This window comes from Typopeltis vanoorti, chromosome 10 (assembly GCF_054136105.1).
Source record: "Typopeltis vanoorti isolate ZY-2024b chromosome 10, IOZ_Tvanoo_1.0, whole genome shotgun sequence".
Classification (NCBI taxonomy): Eukaryota; Metazoa; Arthropoda; class Arachnida; order Uropygi; family Thelyphonidae; genus Typopeltis; species Typopeltis vanoorti.
The window spans coordinates 97,342,241-97,365,659 of record NC_143558.1 but is presented as its reverse complement, the minus strand read 5'-3'; the positions used below and the strand labels follow the sequence as shown (position 1 = coordinate 97,365,659).

At 35.3% G+C, this 23,419-nt stretch overlaps 1 protein-coding gene across 1 annotated transcript in view; it reads left to right on the top strand.

The window, feature by feature from the left end:
* LOC150102616 (uncharacterized) overlaps positions 1-23,419 on the top strand; it is a 234,723-nt gene that overhangs the window by 145,195 nt on the left and 66,109 nt on the right. The window contains exon 12 of the mRNA XM_090398679.1: positions 12,949-13,118. Coding sequence (XP_090254805.1) covers positions 12,949-13,118 — 170 coding nt within the window. The remainder of the gene's footprint in view (positions 1-12,948; positions 13,119-23,419) is intronic.

Genomic DNA, 23,419 nt, shown 5'->3' with positions numbered 1-23,419 from the left:
TGTATGTTGGCTCAGGTAATGTGGGGCTGCATATTGCAGTCCTACCATGGAAACCCATGTTGTGAGCCTCGGTTCTGTTTTTGTGCAGATTTGTGTTCCAGTCGATGTCCAGAACTCTGCATTCAATGTGTCGGTTTCACATATTATCCTTTGTAGCAACCTACAATCACATTTGATGAGTGTGGTGGGTAATCCATTGCAGGTAGCACTTGCAGTTGACTCCTAGCAAGCACTTACATCTCATTATAGTATCACTGATTGTTAACCTGCAATCGCCCTATTACTGTTATTATTTTATGGCAACTCCATGGAATCTGAGGACTCATCGCAGGAGACCCAAATCAACTATCATTCACACAATTCCTTCTTGAATCCATTCACCGTCAGAGAACTTGCAACCAATTCTGGCAATCCATTCCACTCACTCGCCACTTTCTGTGCAAAAAATCTAGTCTGGCTATTTGTCATATATTGAAAAATTCCACTTACATTAATTTTATAAAACCCTTTAATATCTTAAGTTTTATCAAGTCTCCTCTTTTCTTCCTATCAACTAAACTTTGTAACTCATAAACCTTCGATCAATTCTCATGTGGAGTATTCCACAGACCTGTCACCATCTTTGTTCACTCCTCTCTGAATCCTCTCGACCACCTCCTGCTCCCCAAGAAACCCAGCTGAACAAATCTGTGCACAGTAGTCAAGATGTTGCCAAGTCATAGTCTTATAAAGAGGGATAATAACTTATCTTATTAGTATGTTTTTCAACATTTGAGTAATCCTTTGAGCTATTTTACCAACTTTTGCAATATGCTTCTGATCTTCAACTCTTTGTCCACCATTATCCCCAAGACACTAGCTTCATAAATTTTCTGCAATTCAATACTATCAATATGATGGTATTTAGTTCTTCAGCTATCATCAGCATTAGTCTATCTTCTGTTCTGTTCTCTCTATTCTTCCCAAAATACAACTAAAACCTGGTTGACTTATCAGTCAAACTTATCAATCCCAAAAACTTCTGACCCTTATTCTTGCATTTGTGTACACGTGGCCAGACGTGTGCTTGATTTCATCCTCTCTAGTTTCCCCAGTTTTGCACTACCACATTCTCACTAAACGACACTCTTTCTCCAAACATCTAACTCCAAAACCATTCAGTGCAGTCCATCAAACTCATTCCATATATTAATAAACTGCACACCATTCTTCCTGCACAATCTTCTCATTGGCAGTCATGGCCCTTCTCAGTTCTATCCTATCCTATCATACCAAGACAGCTGACTGATCTTTACTTCATTACTCTTCATTTTTACTTCCACTAACAACTCTTTCATATCTTCTCTTATTGCATATTTCTCACCTTCCAAATCATTTGTTCCAGTCAACAATTTTCCTAACAGATAAGCCTGCAACATGGCATCCTATCACAATGCCTCTTTCAAACTCTTTTAGTTCCCTTCTTGCAGACACAGTTGCACTGATTTGGGAGCATCATCTTTCTCCAATTTATACTGTCTACAAACATATGATTACATGACATGATGCGCCTTGCCTGTGGCGGTTGACTTCTGTCCAGTGTATTCATTGTTTCTTCATTTCTTAGTAACAGGGATCACCGGAATTACTTGTTAAAGTGGATATCCTTCAGGATTTTCACTGAATATCCTAAATTCACTACTTGCTGTAGTGAATATTCTTTAGGGTATTCACTACAGCAAGCTATCCATTGTGTCTGTAAAGTTTGGGTCAGGACTTTCATAGTTTGTTATACTGAGTGAGTGAATTTGTTATAATGCTATCTAATTTTGAAGATCAGATATAGTATTGCTTGTTTGTTCTCTTCTTTCATACATAATATTTATTTAATAAACATAACTAGCTTGTGTGGAATTGATTACTTAATTTTTTTGACCATAGTATTCTGTATCCTTTGATAATATGTTCCAGGAAATAACGAGAATGATGGTCAGTCTTTATTTTTTTCATTCAAAATTCACTTACTTTGGAAATAAATTATTTAATATGAGCAGAATTTTCAGTTCCGGTGCATGCTGTTAAAGAGACAAAATTGGATATTTAAATTCTAGAAAATGACTGAAATCTGAAAAAATAAAATGATAACATTAGTAATCAAAAAAAAGTCATTCACAGCAGCAATAAGTAACATAAAACGGGGCATATCAGCAACCTATGTTGTTTGGTCATGGCTTGCTGATAGAGAAATGTTAAAGAATTTAGGAAAGAAAGCCATAAAATTTCTATTACATCTATTTAATGTCATATGGAAAAAAAAAAAAATTTCCAAAAACTAGGAAGTAGTAATAATAATCTCTATATTTAAGAAAGGGGATAACCGTAAATGTGAAACCATAGAGAGAGAGATTTCGCTTTTAAGTGTTCCAGGAAAATTGTACATCTATATTTTAGAACAGAGACTTAGGAACCAAACAGAGGATACATTGGATGAAATGCAGTATGACTTTTGAGAAAATAGAAGCACACAGATCTCATCTTCTGTCTTAGACAAATATCAGAGAAAACATTAGAATATGGAAAAGAACTACATGAATGTTTTAGCATTCATGTAGTTCTTTTCCATTTTTATACATTTTGAAAAGGCCTTTGATTGAGATTTTCTTTAATGTGGCACACATTAAAGAAAACAAGCTAACTTAATAGTGACCATACAAAACCTTTATAAAAGTAATGAAAATTATGTAAGAACCTGTAATAATAGATCAAAGGAATTTGAAACAAATGTAGGAATGAGCCAAGGCTGGGCCTCCTTCTTTTCATTATAGTAATGGATGAAATTTTAAAGGCATGCCAAACAAAGACAAAAAAAAAAGTTTCACCTACAATACAGGAAACTGAAAGAAACCACGATTTCACACATGGCTTTTGCAAATGATGTAGTTATTCTAGCAAATACAGTTGAAGATTTGCAGTATAACGTTGACATCTGGTATGAAGAAACAAAGAAAAGGAATGTGACCCATAAATATAAATAAAACTAAAACAATGATCATATCTAGAAACCAATCAAAATACATAATAAAAATGGAGAATCATGAACTGGAACAAGTCCACTCCTTTTAAATACCTGGGATGGTAGACTAGACATAGAAATTAACAACAGGATAACTCTGGGAATAAAGTCATTCTATGCAATGAAAGGCCATTCCCAGATAAGTAAGAAGTTACCCAGAATACCAAAATGGCAGTGTACCATTCAATGTTTGTACCAACATTAACATATAGTTGTAAGTCTTGGTTTTTAACAACAGGAAACTTAAATAAACTACAAACAATTGAAATGAAATATCTTAGGAAAGTGGCACAAAAAAACAAGATTAGATCGAATAAGAAATCAAACTATAAGAGACAATCTTCAAGTTGCACCTCTGAACCAATTCATAACACAAGTTCAAATGAGGTAGTTTGGACATCTTTCTCAAATGGAAGAAGGAAGAATAGCAAAAACTATATATGAAAGCCAGAAAATAGTAACAAGAAACTTAGGTAGGCCCACGAAAGGTTGACAAAAGGAAATTTTAAAAAAATTGATAAAGAAGGGAATTAACCAGAAAGAAGCAACTAAACAAGCCTTGGACAGGGCAGCATGGAAATTTCTTTGTAAAATCTTGATGCTTAAAAGCACAAGAGATCATAGATGAGGAAGAAAAGTTATTCACATTTTAAACTCATTCATGACTTATGGGCCATCAAACCATATCTGAACTGTTCAAATATGGTATGATGCAGTTTACCTTGGTCATCTGTGCAGGAATTAGAAGATAAGAATGATGCTTGGAATTTAGCTTTATCTTTATATGCTGTAACAGTAGTGTCATTGTGGGTGAAGTAATGATTTTTTTTCCTATTTTTTTTTCTTTATTAATTTTTATCTCTAGCCAGAGAAAATTTCATTTCTGTTTTTCTTTCTGGTATTTTCTTGAGGTCTTGGATTAGATTCATTGTGCAATTTTTTTTATTTGGAAATTTTCCCACTTATTCTTATGATGATGTTGCCTTATTAAATTATCATCTGTTTTGTTCTCTTATACTATTATTATATTTTAGATCTTTATTATTGTTTTGGAGCTTCTGTAGCTCAGTCCATTTCAACTGTACCATCTATTTGGAAAGACCTGGGTTTGAATTGTCAACAGGATTCAAACCTAGGGCTTTTTATCTGTTATGCATTAAAGTAGTGTATTTTGTGTTATGCAGAATTTGAATCTGCAATAGACAGACTAACTCACCTTCAACTGAAGAGTTCTTCAGTTGAAGGTGAGTTAGTCTGTCTCTTGTTGAGGTGGCAGTATGATCAGTTGAGGTTCAGGTGATTTTGTAGTGTTTCACATATTTCAAGGAAAAGACAATCAAATTTGAACCTGCTGGAATGAAGTAGTCTTGACACTGTACCTAGTGTCAATAGCATAGGAAGCAAGGCCAAACTTGTCAGATTCCAAAAATGTAATATAGCCTTGATGTCCTTCAATTCTACTCAATGCAGAATGGTCAGCCTGTCCAAAATAGCAAAGATGACATGAGCAGCTTGCTTGGTAGACACCTGGTAAAGAAAGAGGTAGTAATGTAGCCTTTATTGATGATAGGGGTTACAGTTTCCAAGCTAGTTTGAAGGAAGAGTATAGATTAAATTTAAGAAAAATCCTTGCTATTTGTTCTGAAGTTCATTTAAGGTAGAACATTGAAATTCTTTTCACATCAGATTGTAGTCTAGTAGAAGAATGATAATTATCAATAATTTAATTTTAGTTTAAATTCACTATTGGTGCAGGCTATTTTGCATGATCTAAGAAGTTGTTCAAACAAATAGAATGAACAGCAATGGACAGTCCTATCTCACCAGCCTTAGCTAATTATTTTATAGAGCATCTAGAAAAAGAACTCTGACACTATAATTCCTCAGCCTCATATATGGTTACATTTTGTTGATATATATTTGCAAGTCTGGTTCCACCCTGAGTCAGAATTACTTCAGTTCCTAGAGAAAATACTCTTTGCACTCCTGTATCAAGTTCACTATTGAACACGAATCCAATAACCAACTACCCTTTTTGGATACCTTAATAATTTTGTAACCCCACAGGTCATGTCGAATTTTCATTTTATCAGAAGTCACCCTTTACTAGCAGATACATTCACTCTTCCTCCCACTATCATTCATCACAGAAAATGTGTTATCAAGAGTCGTATACATAGTGTTCATATGCCCTGCTTTTCTGATTCCCTTTTGTTAGATGAACTGAATAAAATTAAAAACAATCTGATATGTAATGAACACAACAAAACTACCATTCAAAAAATTATTGATAATTATCATTCTTCTACCAGACTACAACAATCTGATGTGAAAAGAATTTGAATACCTCAGAATAATTAGCAAGGATTATTTGTAAATTCAACCTATACTCTTCTTCTTCCAAACCAGCATGGAAACTGTCTTCCTTCTTACTATCTACAGTGGATACAATACCACCTCTTTTCTTATCAGATGCTATCAAGTATTCTCATGTCATCTTTGCTAATTTGGATAGCCTGGCCGTGCTGCTTTAATTAGAACTGAAGTACATCAAGACTATATATTACAGTTTTGGAATATGGCCTTGCTTCTCACATTATTAACACAAGGCACAGAGTTTTTTGAAATTAGACAAAACTTCTTCATTCCAGCAAGTTCAAATTTGATTGTCTTGTCCTTGAAACATGGAATGTTACAAAATTGTCTGTATCTCAATCAGTCAGACTGCATGCCAATATCCAAGTTTTGGGAAGTGATCACCGTTAATAATTCCTGTTTTTTTTTTTTTTTTTAAATCTCTGCAACTTACTACAATTGTTCCTTTGAACTCTAATAGTGTAATATCATATACTTCAGCTGTGATTGAGACAAGCTAATATATGCATGATTTATGACTCATTATTGTCTTTCGTTTTTGAATGTAGTTAACAGTCCATATCCCTGACACTGTCCTCATAATGTTGGATGAAATATATCTCATCTTCTTTTTACCCTCTTTTACCTTGTGGTGTCTAGGGTTTATTAATCATCGAACCTCAAACCATTCACAGGATAAGGTGGTCAGCCCTACGCCCCAGTGTATCCTATGTCCTGTAGTGTTGAGTTCTCCATTCCGGTTTGCCTGCTTTGTGGGATGAAAAATCCCAGGATAAACTGGGGGAAAAAACCTTACTGCCCACGCCCAAGACCAGCTAACTTGGCTATGGCTGAGGAGGATCCTTCAGCTCCTCATGTCGCCGATGGGAATTGAACCGAGGACACTCCTTCTCCAGGCATTTGGTTGCAAAGTGCACAGTCACTAGGCTAACTGCACAGATATATTGGAATTTTTAAATAAAATTTTATATATAACTTAAGGAAATTACGACGTACAATAGAATATACATTAAATTAAACATTAATATATTTCCAATATTTCAGCAACGTCACGTTGCCATCTTCAAAGGAACTTGCAATAAAGACACATGCACGTAGGCACTAAACACAGTAAATGAGAAACGAAGTGAGGAAGCTATGGTTTCCCTAAAAGTCTTGATGGTGCTGCCTAGCAGGCTATGTAGATATTCTTGGACATCAGGGTGAAGGTCTCCTGATGTAAGCCTTCCAAATTTGGGGCAGTCTCATGTAACCTAATTTGTTGAGGTTTGGCATGTTCCTTAGGACTGAGGCTGATTCCATTTCAATAGACTTTCAAATTTAAACTTGCTACGGTGTACTATTGTGGCTTTCTTCCACCGTATTCTGTGGCGTATATCCAGAGCATGGTCTACAAGACCAGAATGGCTGTACTGGTGAAACCGGATGTAGTCCTTGTGTTCTGAAATTCTGATATTCGCTGTCCTGCCTGTTTGGCCAAAGTAGGACAACTTACAGCTGCGAGGGACCTGGTATACACCAGGTAGGTCTAGGGGAAGTGGTTGGTCTTTAGTGGAGCGGATAAGGGATGCCAATTTTTTATATGGTCTGTAACAAGAGGTCAAGTCATGTTTTTTTAGGATTTTTGTAATTTTCGAGGTACCTTGGATGTAGGGAATGGTGATGGATTTAGAGTAACCTTGTTGTAAGGGGGAGGGGGGGGTTGTGGTTTACTGGTTTCAATATTTTTTTGTGGGGTAGCCATTGGCTGAGAAAGTGTTGAGGATGTGATTTAGTTCATTGGTTAGGGCATTGTCACTTGAACAGATTAGTTTAGCCCTGTTGTATAGTGTCTTAACAACTCCATATTGTTGTGAGAGGGGGATGGTGGGATTGTTGGTGAATGTATCTGCCTGTATGGGTGGGTTTTCTATAAATTGAGAAAACCAAGGTTCCATTAGGCTGGCAGGTGACTAGTGTGTCTAGGAAAGGGGGCTGTTGTTTTCCTCTTTTTCCATGGTGAACTTAATTCTGGGGTGTTGGTTGTTTAAGTGTGTTAAGAAGGAGAGGAGTGTATCAGAGCCATGTGGCCAAATAGTGAAAACATCATCAACGTAGCGAAGCCATGTGGTTAGTTTTTGTGGGGCAGAGTTTAAGGCTTTCTCTTCAAGGGTCTCCATAAAGAAATTAGCCAGGGGTGGGGAGAGTGGTGAACCCATGGCTATCCCCTCAATTGTTTGTGGAATTTTCCCTCCCAAACGAAATAGCCTGAGTTCATTGTGCTAATTTGTATGTGGAATCAATGCCATCCACTATGGGACGTAATAGCACATTTTCTTTGTGTATTTTTGGGAGTCCATAAATACGGGGGGGGGGGGGGTATAGAGTTATATGGTTTTAATTTGTTAGTAACTTCCACAGGCCAAGAAGTGACCTTCTTAAGGAGCCTGCGGAGTTTTCTAATTTGTGAGTTGGTGGGATTGTATTCAATGGGGATGCAAGTAGCCCGATCTTATAATAGAGCATTAAGCTTACCTGTGTAGTCTGTTTGATTGAGTACAACAGTGGCATTTCCTTTATCCGCTTTGGTGATTATTATTCCATTATTATTGAAACCAGTAACCCCCCTCCCCCCTACACACACACACACACACAACAAGGATTACTCTAAATCCATCACCATTCCCTACGTCGGAGGCACCTTGGAAAAAATTACAAAATCCTAAAAAAACATGACTTGACCTCTTGTTACAGACCATATAAAAAATTGGTATCTTTTATCCGCTCCACTAAAGACCAACCGCTCTCTCTAGACCTACCTGGTGTATACTAGGTCCCTTGCAGCTGTAAGTTGTCCTACTTTGGCCAAACAGGCAGGACAGCGAATATCAGAATTTCAGAACACAAGGACTACATCCGGTTTCGCCAGTACAGCCATTCTGGTCTTGTAGACCATGCTCTGGATACACGCCACAGAATATGGTGGAAGAAAGCCACAATAGTACACCGTAGCAAGTTTAAATTTGAAAGTCTATTAAAATGGAATCAGCCTCAGTCCTAAGGAACATGCCAAACCTCAACAAATTAGGTTGCATGAGACTGCCCCAAATTTGGGAGGCTTACATCAGGAGACCTTCACCCTGATGTCCAAGAATACCTACATAGCCCGCTAGGCAGCACCATCAGGACTTTTAGGAAAACCATAACTTCCTTGCTTCGTTTCTCATTTACTGTGATTAGTGCCTGTGTGCACGTCTTTATTGTAAGTTCCTTTGAAGATGGCAACGTGATGTTGCCGAAATATTGGAAATATGTTAACTTTTAATTTAATATATACATTCTATTGTATGTTGTAAGTACAGTAAACTAAAATTGAGATTTTTAAAGTAAACTTTAAAAATCTCAATATTTGCGCCTATGGCCGGGGCCACATTAACCATAGCCTCACTATGCTTCTGTGTACAACCAATGTCTAAGCCTTTCTACGAGAAAAATTTTATATAATTTTTGTTGCGTGTGTAAGCCGTGAAAGTTATTTAAATATTACTCGTCCATAATGGACAATTATGGACGAGTAATATCTAACATGCAAGCAAAAATAAGAAATCGGATGATAATTATTATTATTGTGTAGCTTCAGGAATTCCAAAACTCATCAAAGACCTCTTTGCAATACAATGAATATATTTTTATGTGCAAACTGAACATAAGGAATTATTTGTGAGTGTAAAATACTGAATTTCTTGAAGAAAAATTAACCCAACTACTATACCCATATGTTTTTCTTTAATTTCTCGTGCTGTTGTATATTGTTCAGGTACAGCAAATAACTTGCATTCTTTATAAACAATATTTGGTAATGACAGAATGGTGAATCCCCTTCTCCTCAGATTGATATATCTGAATATATATATATATATATATATATATATATATATATATACAGGGTGTTCGGGATAAATTTGACATATTTATAATTAATTATATTTTTCCGTAAGTTACATGTATTAACACACACTTCTCTTCATTTAAAAGTTTGGACCCTTCTTCATTCATATACAAGATGTCAGAAAGGATGGATAGCTGGAACCCACCTGAATCATGGAAGAGAATAACTTGTATCATGATGATTCGTGCCCGCCATCAAAATAAGGATATTACGACTGCTGCCCAATGCTCCCTGAATACAGTAAAAACAATCAGGCATGAACTAGAGACTTGCAATGGTGACTACGAGGATGTAGCAAGAAGAAAGATCCCTAGCAGACGATCTGATTGCGTTCGTACAGCAGAATTCCTCGCAAATCTGCAGGAACAGGTGTTGAAGAACCCTGGCATTGGAATTCGGGCTTTGTTCGTGGAGTTGCTAACTGTAGTCAAGCCCTGGATAACAAGGGTAGCCAATGGTATCCCTATGTATGGCAGCAGGATTCGGCCCCTTGCCACACCTCTGGGAAAAGTCAAAAATGGTTGTCTGAAAATTTCTACGACTTCACCAGTCCAAATGTTTGGCCTCCAAACTCCCCAGACCTTAACCCCATGGATTATTTTGTATGGGGCGCAGTTGAAAAAGACACCAATCGCACTTCCAGTAATACAAAAGCCCAGTTAATGGATAAAATTAAAACAGTTTTTGCGGCCCTTCCCAGGGAGACTGTAGCATCAGCTTGTTCGAGGTTCCGAAGCAGAATTGAAGCTGTGATCGATGCTAATGGTGGTTATTTTGAGTAAATCTTGTTGATAGTATTGTAATTAACTCTGCCTGTAATCTTTTTTTGTCAATTCATTAAATTTAATAGATACAAAGAAGATTTTCTTTTTCCTTACGAAACTGTCAAATTTATCCCGAACACCCTGTATATATATTCATTCATTCTCTGGCTTGTTCTCTATCATAATGTACATCTGTTTTGATATTTCCTGATGCAAGGATCTTCTTTAGGTTGCTCAACTAATATTGTCATTCTACATAAAGGTGACTTGAAAATATTTAATGTTAGTTACTTGACGTCATTACAAAATTACTTATGATAGTCAGGAAACGTGAAAGAATAATATTTGTTATATGATAAATTACTCTTTGTGCAGAAATTGAATCTGCAATCAATGGCCTTTTACCATCACCAAGGACTCACTGTCAAAAGAACATCATATTTTGTCTATTATGTTTCAGTTTGTAATTCTTCCTTCCATTATCTGTTTTCTGACTTAGTTTTATTTTAATTGATTTCAGTTATTCCATTATTAGTTGTTAATTGCACTCCATTTTGATAAAAATTGAAATAATACTGAATTTGTTAAAACATTTAAAGAAGGATGTAAATGTATTTTGTTATCATCACTGTGACTTAAAAGTTTTATATTAAAATAATTTTCTTTAAAATTTTGTTATTAATCCTATTGTATCTGATGTATTATTTGATATATATGAAGTATTCCTGTTTACAGAGTTTGTACCATTACTTAAATAGAATGAAATTTAATTTTGATCTGCACCTGAATTAAATAATTCTTGTTAACTTTTTTACAGTATTGACTCACAGCAGCACACCACCAAAATAAACATCTTGATGTGCATTTTTACAACAGCATTGGATTTTTTCATCTTTTTTTTTTTCTTAATTTTATATATTTTTTTTGTATTTTTCATTTATTTTTTTACAAAGTCCAGAAATGTTGTTCTAGAGACCAAACATGGAAAATTTTTCAATCTGCTTCAGGCCTCTAATAAGCAGGGCAGTGATCTCACACCAGACAATTAAATTCATCTCCCACAAACACAACAGCCATATCCACAGCAGGATTTGAACCCATAGCTGGTTGGTTGGAGAGCAGATACACTAACCATTGTGTGGGCACCTTCATGGAGTTTGAAGACTCATCAAGGGAGATCCAAACTATCCATACACTATCATATCTCTCCTTTAACCCATTCATTCACAACTCTCAAAGCAAAAAATCTAGTCTTCACACCCCTACTGACCACACCTTTACTCAACTTCCAGTGATGATCTCTTGTTCTGTACCCTCTAGCCAAGTACTGAAACACTTCCCTTGCATCAGTCCTATAAAACCATTTAAGTAACTTAAATGTTTCTATCATATCCCCACCTTTTTCCTATCAACTAACTTCTGCAATCCATATACCATCACTCCATCTCATAGGGTAAATTCCAGACCACTCATCATCTTGGTCACTTGTCTCTGAATCCTCTCCACCACTTCCTCATCTCCAAGAAATCCAGAAGACCAGACCTGATCGCCTAGTAATTTAGATGTGGATGTATCAAAGCCTAATAAAGAAAAATAACAACTTCCTTATGTTTGCTTGTTAGTGTGTTCTTCAATAGCCAAATAATCTTTATGAGCTACCTTCACAGTTTTCCCTCTAAACTTCAACTATGTCTACCACCATCCCTAAATCTCTAGCTTCATCTATTTCCTGGAGTATAGTTTCATCAGTGTGGTACACAGCTTGTAATCAAGTTATTCCAAAATGTATAACTTTACATTTCTCTACATTAAACTGATACCCATTATATTTGGCCTATACTGACAGCCTATTTAAATCATCCTGCAAGCTCTCCATATAGTCTTGATTAACTATTATTCTAATTTTGCATCATGAGCAAACAACTGAGTATTTCCTTTCAGATTATTCCCTTTATCATTTATATACAAATTAAATGGTAGTGGTCTTAGCACAAATCTTTGTGGCACACCACTAGTCACTTGCTTTCTCCTGTATTCTGTTTTTCCATATACCACTTTTTGGTATTTCTCCACAACCCTCTTATTCACATAATCAGTATCATATCCATCCCCACTTTTTCTAATATGACAAAGTTCCATGTAGTATTCTATAAAATGCCTTTGCAGAATCATCGTGTAGCTATTTCCTTTATCCACCTCAGCTGTTGCTCTGCTATAAAAAATTAGTAAATTACTAAGGTATGACAAACCCTTCAGAAATCCATGCTGCCTCTCATAGTGTACCATATTCTTCCATCCCATTCTTGAATTCTTTGATCAATTTTTCCAGTACTTATACCACCACTCCTGAGATACTGATTGGTCTATAATTTTCCACTGCAGTCTTTTTTCATAAGTGCTCTCTTCTGATGTCAAATAACAGTAAGCACTAATAGTAAATATATTCTACACAATTATTTACATAAACGTTCACTCTTGGCCACTTTTATATTGTTCATATATTATATAAATAGCATATTCAAGAAACAGACAGCGTACACACACACACACACACACACACACACACACACACACACACATGGTGATGACCATAATATGAAAGTTAACATGATAAGTTTATTTCATTTTAGAGTTACTACTCTCACAGTTAATTTTGTGATAATGAAAGCTAATCACACAGTCTCTTCAGGAAGGATAGACCACCTTATATTTAGCTGTAGATTGTGTTTAAAAATGATTCATACAGGATTTATATTCAAGATCATATGAAATCCTTTTAGTATTATGAATAATGTTAATTACAAAATATATGTGCATTGTATATTTAGGCTCTGAGGCATTTGGTGTAATTGAACCAAAGATAACAGAGGGACTTACAGGAGTTGAAAAACAGCCATCTGAATCAGAAAAATATGGAAATCTTGAAAAATGTCCTGCAACATTTAGTGTTGTCAAAAAGTTGCGTGACAATGACATTGAGCTGCATACGGATAAACAGGTAAAATATTATATTGAATTGAATAATAATATTTTTGAATAAACTGTAAGGAAAAAATATTTATTTGCATTATTTTTGGCTAGGTTTCCTACTTATTGTTAATGCATAGGATAACGAGATAAACACAAGCTTTATTATGATTTCTTTTGTTGTAAATTAATGATAAATTCTTTTTATTTCAGCTTGAGACATCTAATCATAAAAGTTATATAAATACTCCTTATACTTCCTTTTAGCACACATGCATTATACTGAAATAAAAGGCATAATATAAGGCATCAAGCTAATCTCTGAAGTGCTGCTTCAGAGATTAGCTTGATGTTTTTTCAATAAAGAGAACTGAGGATAGTCTGTTCCTTTTTATTTTGTTTTACATTTAAAAAAAACATATCAAAATAAATGTGAATTTAGTAAATTTCATCATCATCAAATTCCTGCCATGTACCCTCAAGGGGTGTACAGGATATGATAGAACTACATGAAAAATTTACATCATTACTAACTTCCTATCAACAATTTTCCTCCAAATTAGTCTGTTACTTGTCAAGACGCCAACATTATCAGATCTTATATTTCTATCATCTAAGGCACTTTGTACCGCATCAACCCACCTATATCTTGGTCTTCCTCTGGGTCGTTTTGCTGCCAACCTGGCAGAGAACACTTGCTTTGCTAATCTTTCCTCGCCCATTCTGTTTAAGTGACCATACCACCTGAGATTAGCTCTGCTAACGCATTCCTGGATGCTGACAATGTCAAGTTCTTTCCTAATATCCTCGTTTTTAATATGATATTGCCATTGATGCCATCTGTTCACACCTCTAATCTTTCTCAGGACTCTCATATCTGTGGTCTCTAGTCTTTGGTCAAGTGTTTTACTTCTGACCCAGTTCTCAGATCCATAAGTTAAAACTGGTTTGAACACTGTCTTGTATATAGCTAATTTAGTGTTCTGGCTAATTTCTCTCTTATTCCATATGAATTTATTCAATTGACTTCCTACCATACAAGCTTTGCTGATTCTGTTGTCTATTTCTAAATTTAATTTACCATCTTCAGTAAAAATCATACCTAAGTAGCTGAAATGTTTTACTTGTTCCACAGGTTCTCCATTTACAACACAGTTGACATTTTCAATGATTCTGCCTGTTTTCATTGTCTTTGTCTTTTTATTGCTGACCTTCATACTATATCTATTACAACAACTATTCAATTTAGTCAGAGAATCTTGCAGACTTATAGCAGATTTATTTAGAAATATAACATCATCTGCATAAAGCAAAGAGCTGACATTAACATCTCCAATTTTGATATCATGTTTAGTACCACTTTCCTTCATAATGTGATCCATATAGATAATTAATAACAGAGGGGATAATGTAGATCCTTGTCTCACACCAGATTTAACATTAAACCATCTTCCTGTACTTCCTTCAATTCTAACTGCTGACTTACAACTCAAATAAAGACTAAGTATTGCTTGATATAATGCCCCATTGACACCATATAACTGCAGCGTATTGAATAGTTTCTCTCTCGGCACCTTGTCATACGCCTTTTCCAAATCGACAAAACTTAAATACAGATCTTTGTTATATTCCCATGCTTTCTCGACTATTTGTCGTAAATGAAGATCTGATCCTGACAGCCTCTACTTGGCCTGAATCCAGTTTGTTCTTCACCAAGCTTTTCTTCCACAATTCTTCTCAACCGTTTCTCAAGTATACTTGCATAGATCTTGCCAGAAACACTTAGTAGGGAAATACCTCTGTAATTCTCACATCCAGTTTTATTTCCATTTTTATATATGGGTACTATGAGAGCTCTACTCCAATCATCGGGAATTCGTCCCTCTGTCCAGACTTTCTGAACTATACAGTGCAGCCACTGTAAGACTTACACCACTATACTTCAGCATTTCTGGTCGAATATCATCTACTCTTGCTGCCTTTCCACATTTCAAGCCTTTGATGGCTTTTTCTACTTCAAGTATGGATATGTATTCCTGATTGCATGCCTGGTCAGTGTTTTTTATCACTGTGCTATCATCACTGCTTGTTTCATTTAGCAGTTTTTCAAAGTAATTACTCCATACTTCAAGGATATCTTTTTCTCCCGTTTTCATGTCACCTTTATCATCTCTAACTCCTTTTACAGCACTCTTTCCTCCATTTCTAAGCTTCTTCAACAACCTCCAGAATATTTTGCCTCCTTCTTGATATTTATTTTCTATATTCTTGCCAAAGTCCTCCCATGACTTTTTGTTTAGCTAGTTTTACACAGTGTTTAGCATTCTTGCATTTGTCTCTGTATTCTCTAAGAGCACAAGCTGACTTATTTGACAGGAACTTTTGATATGCTTTCTTCTTTTCCTTCACTACCTCTTTAACTTCCTGTGTCCACCTGTGAGTTCTGATTTTTTTATTCTTGCAGATAACCTCATCACATGCCTCTCTGGCAGAATCAATCAATGTTTTCTTCAGAGTTTGCCAATGAATCTCCAAGATTTGATTCCTGTTCTCAAACTCTTTCATTTTTTCTTCAATAATATTTGTGTATTTTAGTCTACAGTTCACATCTGAGAGCTGCTCAACTTTTATTTGCTTTAAAATTTCTTACATGTCATTTTTTTCAATATGAAATTCAATTTTATCCTGCTCAAGACTAAATAGTGATCACTTCCAATTTCAAATCCTCTGTACACTCTGGTGTCTTGCACCAGGGAGAAAACATCACTATCAACAATAACATAGTCAAAGAGACTTTTCTTATTCCTAGCCTCTTCTCTCCATGTGAATTTGTGTACATTTTTATGTTGGAACGTGGTGTTAGTAATAACCAGTCCATGTCCTGAGCAGAAATCCAACAGATATTTGCCATTATTATTAGCTTTGCTCTTTTCTCCAAATTTTCACAAAATATTTTTGTATGTCTCACAATCATTTCCTACTCTGCTGTTTAGATCCCCAACAAGGACCAACTTTTCCTTTTCCATTGTGTCAGTTGCTTTTTCTAAAGCCACAAAAAATTCCTCCACTTCTACCTTTTTAGAACCTTCTGTGGGACCATAGGCACAAATAAGTCTCATTGTCCAGTTCCCCATTCTCATATTTGCCCACATTACACTACTTGAGACTGACTGTCATTCAAGAAGATTAGCCTCATATTTTGTGTTGAATACTATGGCTACTCCTTCTTTTCGTTGATTGTCATTGCCTGAATATAACATTTTGTATTTATTGCTCAGAAAGATTTCACCAGTTTTGGTCTTTTTTGTTTCAGTCACCCCTATTATGTCGATCTGGTACTTATCTAATTCCTCAGCTAGCTCCATTTCTTTGCCATTCAGGCTTCTTTGAAGTTATGACTGATGCAGCTAAGGCATATGTTTAGGATGTACTGGGAATGCACAACATGCTTGGGAAATTCATGAAGAAATAATTTTTGATTAGGTTATTTGAAATAAGTTTATGTATTATTTATATCAGTTCAGTTATTTATTTGAAATAACTATCGATGTGCATTTTAAGATAATTGCTTAAGAGTCAAAGCTGGATAACTGGGAGGAGATCTACATGTGGACTACACAAGAAATGCAGAGAAACAACCATGGCTTCTGACTTAATGTCCAATCCTCACTTTCTTGCAGTGCGCTCCGTTAGCAGGTATCTATCTGGAAACTGAATGAATCGGAATGGCTGGTAATTTGCAATTTAGCTGCCCGAATTTTATTTTGTATTGGCTTATAACAAAATGCACTGATGGGGCAACAAGATAAAATTCATGTTATCTGGGTCATCACCTTATTGATCAAAGCTCCAGCTCTTTTTATCAGGGAACCACTTACAAACAGCAAAAAGTTAGCTACTTACACAAACTCAAACTTGACATCAGCAGAAGTCATGAAAATTGCCAGACACATTAAAAGTATCAACAGAAAAGAAGTGGGACTGGCAGAAGAATTTTGAAAAATACCACATTGGCATAAGCTGAAACAAAGAAGACAAAAACAGGTAAGATTTTAAATAACTAGATGTTACATTTTGGGTAGTGATGATCAGAGAAAGGAAAGAGTAGTTATAGTTTTCAACACCAGACACAAAAATAATTGTCTTGAATGGTAAGCAATATCAAGTGATATGGGCTAACATCAAAATAGGGAATTTTACAAAAAAACTTATTTGTGCCCATGGTCTGGTCAAAGATTCCATTAAAGAAGAAGTGAAGGAATTTTTCTAGTTGTTAAAGAAAGCAGTTGATATAAAGGAAAAGCTTGGAGATCTAAACAGCAGATTACGAAATGAATATCAGATACATAGCAGTGTTTAGGAAACGAAAAGAGTGAATAATAATGGTAAGTACCTGCTATATTTCTGTTCAGGACGTGGACTAGTCATCAATAAAAACCTTCTTTTAGTATAAGTCAATAAGAAAAGTCTTATTGACTGTTATCATGGATAGCAATATTTTCATACTGATTCAGGACACAAGTATATAGGAGATTTGAAATGGGAAGTGGAAGTGATAACCATTTAATTTTGAGCAGAATAAAATTGAATATTGTGTTGTAAAGAAAAATATGTAAGAAAAGAATCAAAGTTCAGCAGCTCTCAGAGGTAAACTGTAGACCTAAGTATACAGATATTCTTGTGGGAAAAATTGAATTGGAAAACACTCAGACCTTGAAAACTCACTAACAAGATTGAGATTGATTCAGGCAGAGAGAGAGAGAGAGAGAGAGAGACGTGGTGAAGTTGTCTGCAGTGATAGAAAAACCAGAACTGTGGTGGATTCAAGAAGCTAGAGATAGACATGGAAAAGAAGAAAGTGCTACTGAAAGTTCTTGGTAAGTAAATCAACATTTTCTCTGAGAGAATACAAAGAAAAATATAAGAAAGTAAAGCAGCGTATTACAGTAGCAAGTCATAGGAACCCTTGGATACAATATATAAGATAAATATCAGAAAGGTGACAAAATTTGCTGGATGCTGTTGAAAAATATTAGAAATGGAGGAAAGAATAGTGTAACAGGAATCAGAGATGATAAATATGACATGAAAACTGAAGATAAGATATCCTAGATGCCTGGAGTAATTTTGAAAGACTGCTAAATGGAAAATGATGTGATAGAACAGTAGTGAAAATATTCATTAGGAATGCCAGCAGGAATATATATCAGTGCTTTTGAGGTTTGTATTACCTTTATCATCTCTAATTCCTTGTAGAGTACTATCATCCATTTCTGACCTTTTTTTTTTTTTTCAGTAGCCTCCAGAATGTTTTGCAACCTTCATGATATTTATCTTCTATATTTTTACTATATATTTATGTAAAAGCCATTTCTTACTGTATGTTTATACTGTGAGAATGTGCTTCTTAAGAATATATATATGAAGTTTGAGTTCAATTTTAATATGGTTGACTCTCACTGTAACAGATACTACAAAATTACAAAATTTCTCACTATAGCAAACTTACTTTTGGCCCGAGAATTACATGAGAATTCCTATATTAGATTTAATTATTACTTTCAAATCATCTCAGACCACAAGTAATTTTAATATAGCAAGAAATTTTGTAACAGAAGTGTCTGTTATAGCCTTTTCCATTTAGTATCAACCATACAGATGTAGTAAATCAAGTATAGTAGATAACTCTTCCTTATACCTGACATGACATCAAACTGTTATTTGCTAGTTCTCTAATACGATTGGCTCTTATATTTTGGTTTTTCTTTTGGTTGCTGAACATCATTCATTTTTCTTTACTTGCTTACAAAATACATTCTGTATTTTGTAAGCAAGTAAACAGCATATAGTGCAAACAGCCTGTTTGCACTATATGCTGATCTGATTGGCCAAGTGGATACCATCTCTGCTGTTCTGTTTATTTACAGATTGCAGCTTCCACTGTGACATGGATATTTTATGAATGTCTTCAGGTATGATATGATTTTCATTGTCAGTTGTCACCATCCTGGTTATTGATTGTCTGATTTTGCCCTTGAAAAGTTGTACTTATATATATCAGCCCCATACATTAATAACACATGGGACTAAGGATTGACCAAACACGATACTTTGTTAAGCCACTTGAATCATGTGATAGACAACAGAAATCATCTATCACCTAAAGACTTTGCAGGTATGCATGCCATAGTGGGATCCAAGTGTGTGTGTGTGTGTGTGAGAGAGAGAGAGAGCAGAGGAAGGTATCCATTCAACCTAATCTCAGCTCACCCAACCAAAACCACCATACTAATTGTGCCATAGGTTTACAATGTAGGTTGTTTGAGATTTCCAAAGAAACATAAATATAGTACTTTGAACAGCATTTCATCATCTGTCTTCTTTTCTAGATATGCAAATCTTAAATTTAGATCCTTATTATGTTCTCATGATTTCAGTTGTTGGTCTTAAAACTGACAATTCCATTTGGACTTGACTCCAGCTTGTTTTTCCCATAGTTTGTCTTAAACAATTTTCCTTGAACGATCTTGAACATGTTATCATAAATCTTACCTGGAACACAGCTAAATTCATTTGTTTACTCAAATTGTTTTATTTTGCTTTCTCATATATTGAATATGAGCTATATTCGACATATTTTAATAAACCTGTGACGTTATAGATTTAGGTTAAAAGTATGTTAACACAGTTATATAAATAGATTTAATGAATGACAACAGATATTTCACACTGAAAATAATGGTGTGTCCTCATTTTAGGGGAGACACTTCGAACCAGGCAGAATACATCATTCAGTAAATGAATGAAGGCAAGTATCGTGCAATGGAAGGATGACATCCTATAATTGAAATATTCTTAATAATTTAATATATTTGCTTAGGATGAGAATTTCCTGAACTTGAGGAATGAAAGGCCATTATTCTAATTTAAATTAAGGTGATGAAAGAAGTCCTCAGAGTTTTATATGAACTAAGCATTTATCCTTTAAAAGGATTCTGTGTTTGATGTCAACACCATGCTCGGTGAGCCCAGACTTGTGATACTGGATATAGTACTGGTGCTCTATACGTTCATCCATTTAAGAGTCAAGTTTTTCTAAAACACAGCAAATGATTCATATGGAACATGGTCAATGTCGAGTAGAGAAAGAGAAGAAAGTTTATCCTTGTACTGACATTTGATTGTATTAAATTTGTATATCAACCACTAAGGAAACTTTCCTACACTGATGATGTGCTGTTATTTTCAGTACAAATTATCTGTTGTTTACTTTCCATAAGTCTATTTATATCTACTGTTTTTTTAATCTTTATCTGTAATGTACAGGTTCCTTTGAAAGTTTGCCTTATCATGCTTCATGGGAAAAGATTTGTGGAACCACCAGATTAGGCAAGCAATCTCTTATACAAGGTAAGCTTCATTTCCAGATTTCCTTCCTTCCTAGAAAGATTCCATGATGTAAATATTATGCATACGTATGCTACAATTAAGGAGACTATTAAGTTTTCGATCTCCTTGCATTTATACTTATGTCGGTCATGCTTTGGTATAAAACCAATCCATTGCAAAACGTGAGCAAATTATTTCTGCCCCCCTGACTGATATTTTCTGCATGGAAAAGAATGCCTTCAAACTTAAACAAAAGTTTGATTCATTGTATTATTGTAAGCAAAAATCTACATTTGCTGCCCCCTACTTGCATTGTGTGATATAAATATGTAATACAGACATAACATCTGTATCTGGGAACCAATATTTCCAAGCTGAAAGAGCATTTAGGTGTTACTGAAAGAAAGAAGACAAACAGGTGAGATCTTTCTAAGCAACAAACACAAAATGTTATATTCGTGCAAGAGACCAAAGAAAAAGGAATAGCTATAGTATTGCACGGTAAAGTGAATAATCTTGAATTGCAGGCAATATCGAGTAGAGTGATGTGAGAAAATATCAGAATGAAAAACTGGACAATGAGATGTATTTGTGCCTATGATCCCATTGAAGGTTCTACTAAGGAAGAAGTGGAGGAATTTTTCAAGGTATTAGAAAAGTCAGCTGATGCAATGAAAAAGGAAAGGTTGGTCCTTATCTAAACAGCAGAGTAGGAAATGATTACAAGACATAGAAATGTTTTGGAAAATTTGAAGAAAACAGCAAAGCTAATAATAATGTTAAGTATCTGCTTGATTTCTGCTGAGTTCAAGGACTACTTATTACTAATACCATGTTCTAACATAAAAATGTGCACAAATTCTTATGGAGAGAAGATGCAAGGAATAAGAGAAGTCTCATTGACTATGTTATTATTGACAGCATCGTTTATCTTCTGATTCAGGACACAAGTATAGAGAGGATTTAAAATTGGAAGTAATCGCCATTTGGTGTTGAACAGGATAAAATACAGATGGTGTGAAGGTGACAGATGCAGATAAGGTTGTTCAACTAATGAGTTCCCATTTTTATTAAAAGCTTTCAACCTGGTGTATGCAACATTGAGCTCACTGTTACCTCTTCACTGGATGAAGAAACTGAGGTGTATGAGGAGGAGGAGGTATTAGAGCTGTTGCACAAACTGAATAAGAATTCAGCAATAGGGACTGGTGGAATATCAGCACAGGTGCTAAAAGAGTGTTCTACAGAACTAGCTATTCCTTTAACCAGGCTATATAATTTAAGTCTAATAACGGGAACGATTCTGCAGGAGTGGAAAGAATGTCCCATTGCACAAAGGGCAGTGCATAGCCCAGTGTATCCAATGATCGACCAAACAGTATCTCAGGAGTGGTGCTGAAGATTTTGGAAAAATTGGTTAGGGCGTGCATTGAGAAATGGGTTGACAGAGAATCTCTACTTTGCAATGAGCAGCATGGGTTTACTAAGGGAAAGTCATGTTTTAATAACTTGCTCACATTCTATAATAATGTTACCATTGAGCTATACAAGGAGAATGGAAAAAGCATGGTACTTTTTGGATTTTACTAAGGCTTTTGGCAGAATACAACATGGAAGACTGTTGCATGAATTGGAGAATATGTGTTTGGATTATAAAATATTAGCATGGATAAGAGGATGGCATGGCTGACTGACAGATATCAAAAAGTGGTATGGGGGGGGGGTGCGAGTCTGTATGATTTATGGTAACCAGTGGTGTACCACTGATGATGCAAAGATAATGAAATGCAGTATAGCAATCCCTCAATTAATGCGTACTAATCGAAAATGCACTGATCAAATATAATAACTAATGGGGAAAAGTGTAATTCGTTCCTCAAATTTCTTTTTTGACCCTTAATTTTTTTTATAAAAGAATTAGGGTATGTCTCAGGGCCTAGCTAAGAAAAAACCATGAAGCTGAAAGACAATAAAACATATTCAGAATTCACAGAGAATTGAGCTAACGTAGATTGGCAAGCATTCTGTTTCTTTTTTTTTTTCATACAACTGACGGTATGTGACCCTATTGCCTTTTCTGCTCTTCTGCAAATTTTATTACTTCTCTTTTCACCAGGCTCAGCCTCTAAGTGTTGCTGCTTAAAAACTTTGTTGTACAAAAAATATTTTAAAATCGTTTCTGTGAAATCTGTTTTAGTTTGACTGTCAGTGGTTAAATTTTCTTCATATTCTTCAGAATCAACCTGCAGTGCATCTGAATTTAGCTGGTTGGAATCGCTCAATTCCTCAGAATGAAATTTAATTAACTCTTGGTTGTTATCATTGTCAACCTCATCAAAACCCAGTTCATGCCTGATGTTGGCAATTTCCTCAACAACATTATCCATTTCATTTGGAAAGCCTCTAAAATCATTTGCACAATGTGGAAGAATGTGCTTCCAAACAGCTTGCATATTGCCAGCAGTAATTTAATTCCAAGATTGATGAATATTTTCAACAGCCTCCGTAGCTCAGTGAATATAGATGAAGCCCTTTGTTCGGAAAGACCTGGGTTCGATTCCTGTCAGTGACATGAGGAACCTTTATCTGGTCTCTTTAGACTAAAGGTGAGTTAGCCGGTCTCATACTGAGGTAGAGGATTTTCCCTCGTGGAAATTTGGGTTTTTCATCCCTCAGAACAGGCAACCTGGCCCATTGAACACACACCTCTACAGACAAAAATACCTTTTTCCCTCCCCTACCAATGTCAGGCTCTGCAACAAGTCAGTTGGGATCACTTGCATAAAGTCACATCATGTAAAAAGGCCAACCCCAAATAGATGGATAAGGCACAAGAGGAAGAAGAAAATTGATGAATATTTTCAATGGCAGATTTTATATTAAATTCTTCCAGAATTCTACTAATATCATAGAATTCTCTCCAGATGTTGTTGCTATTGCCTG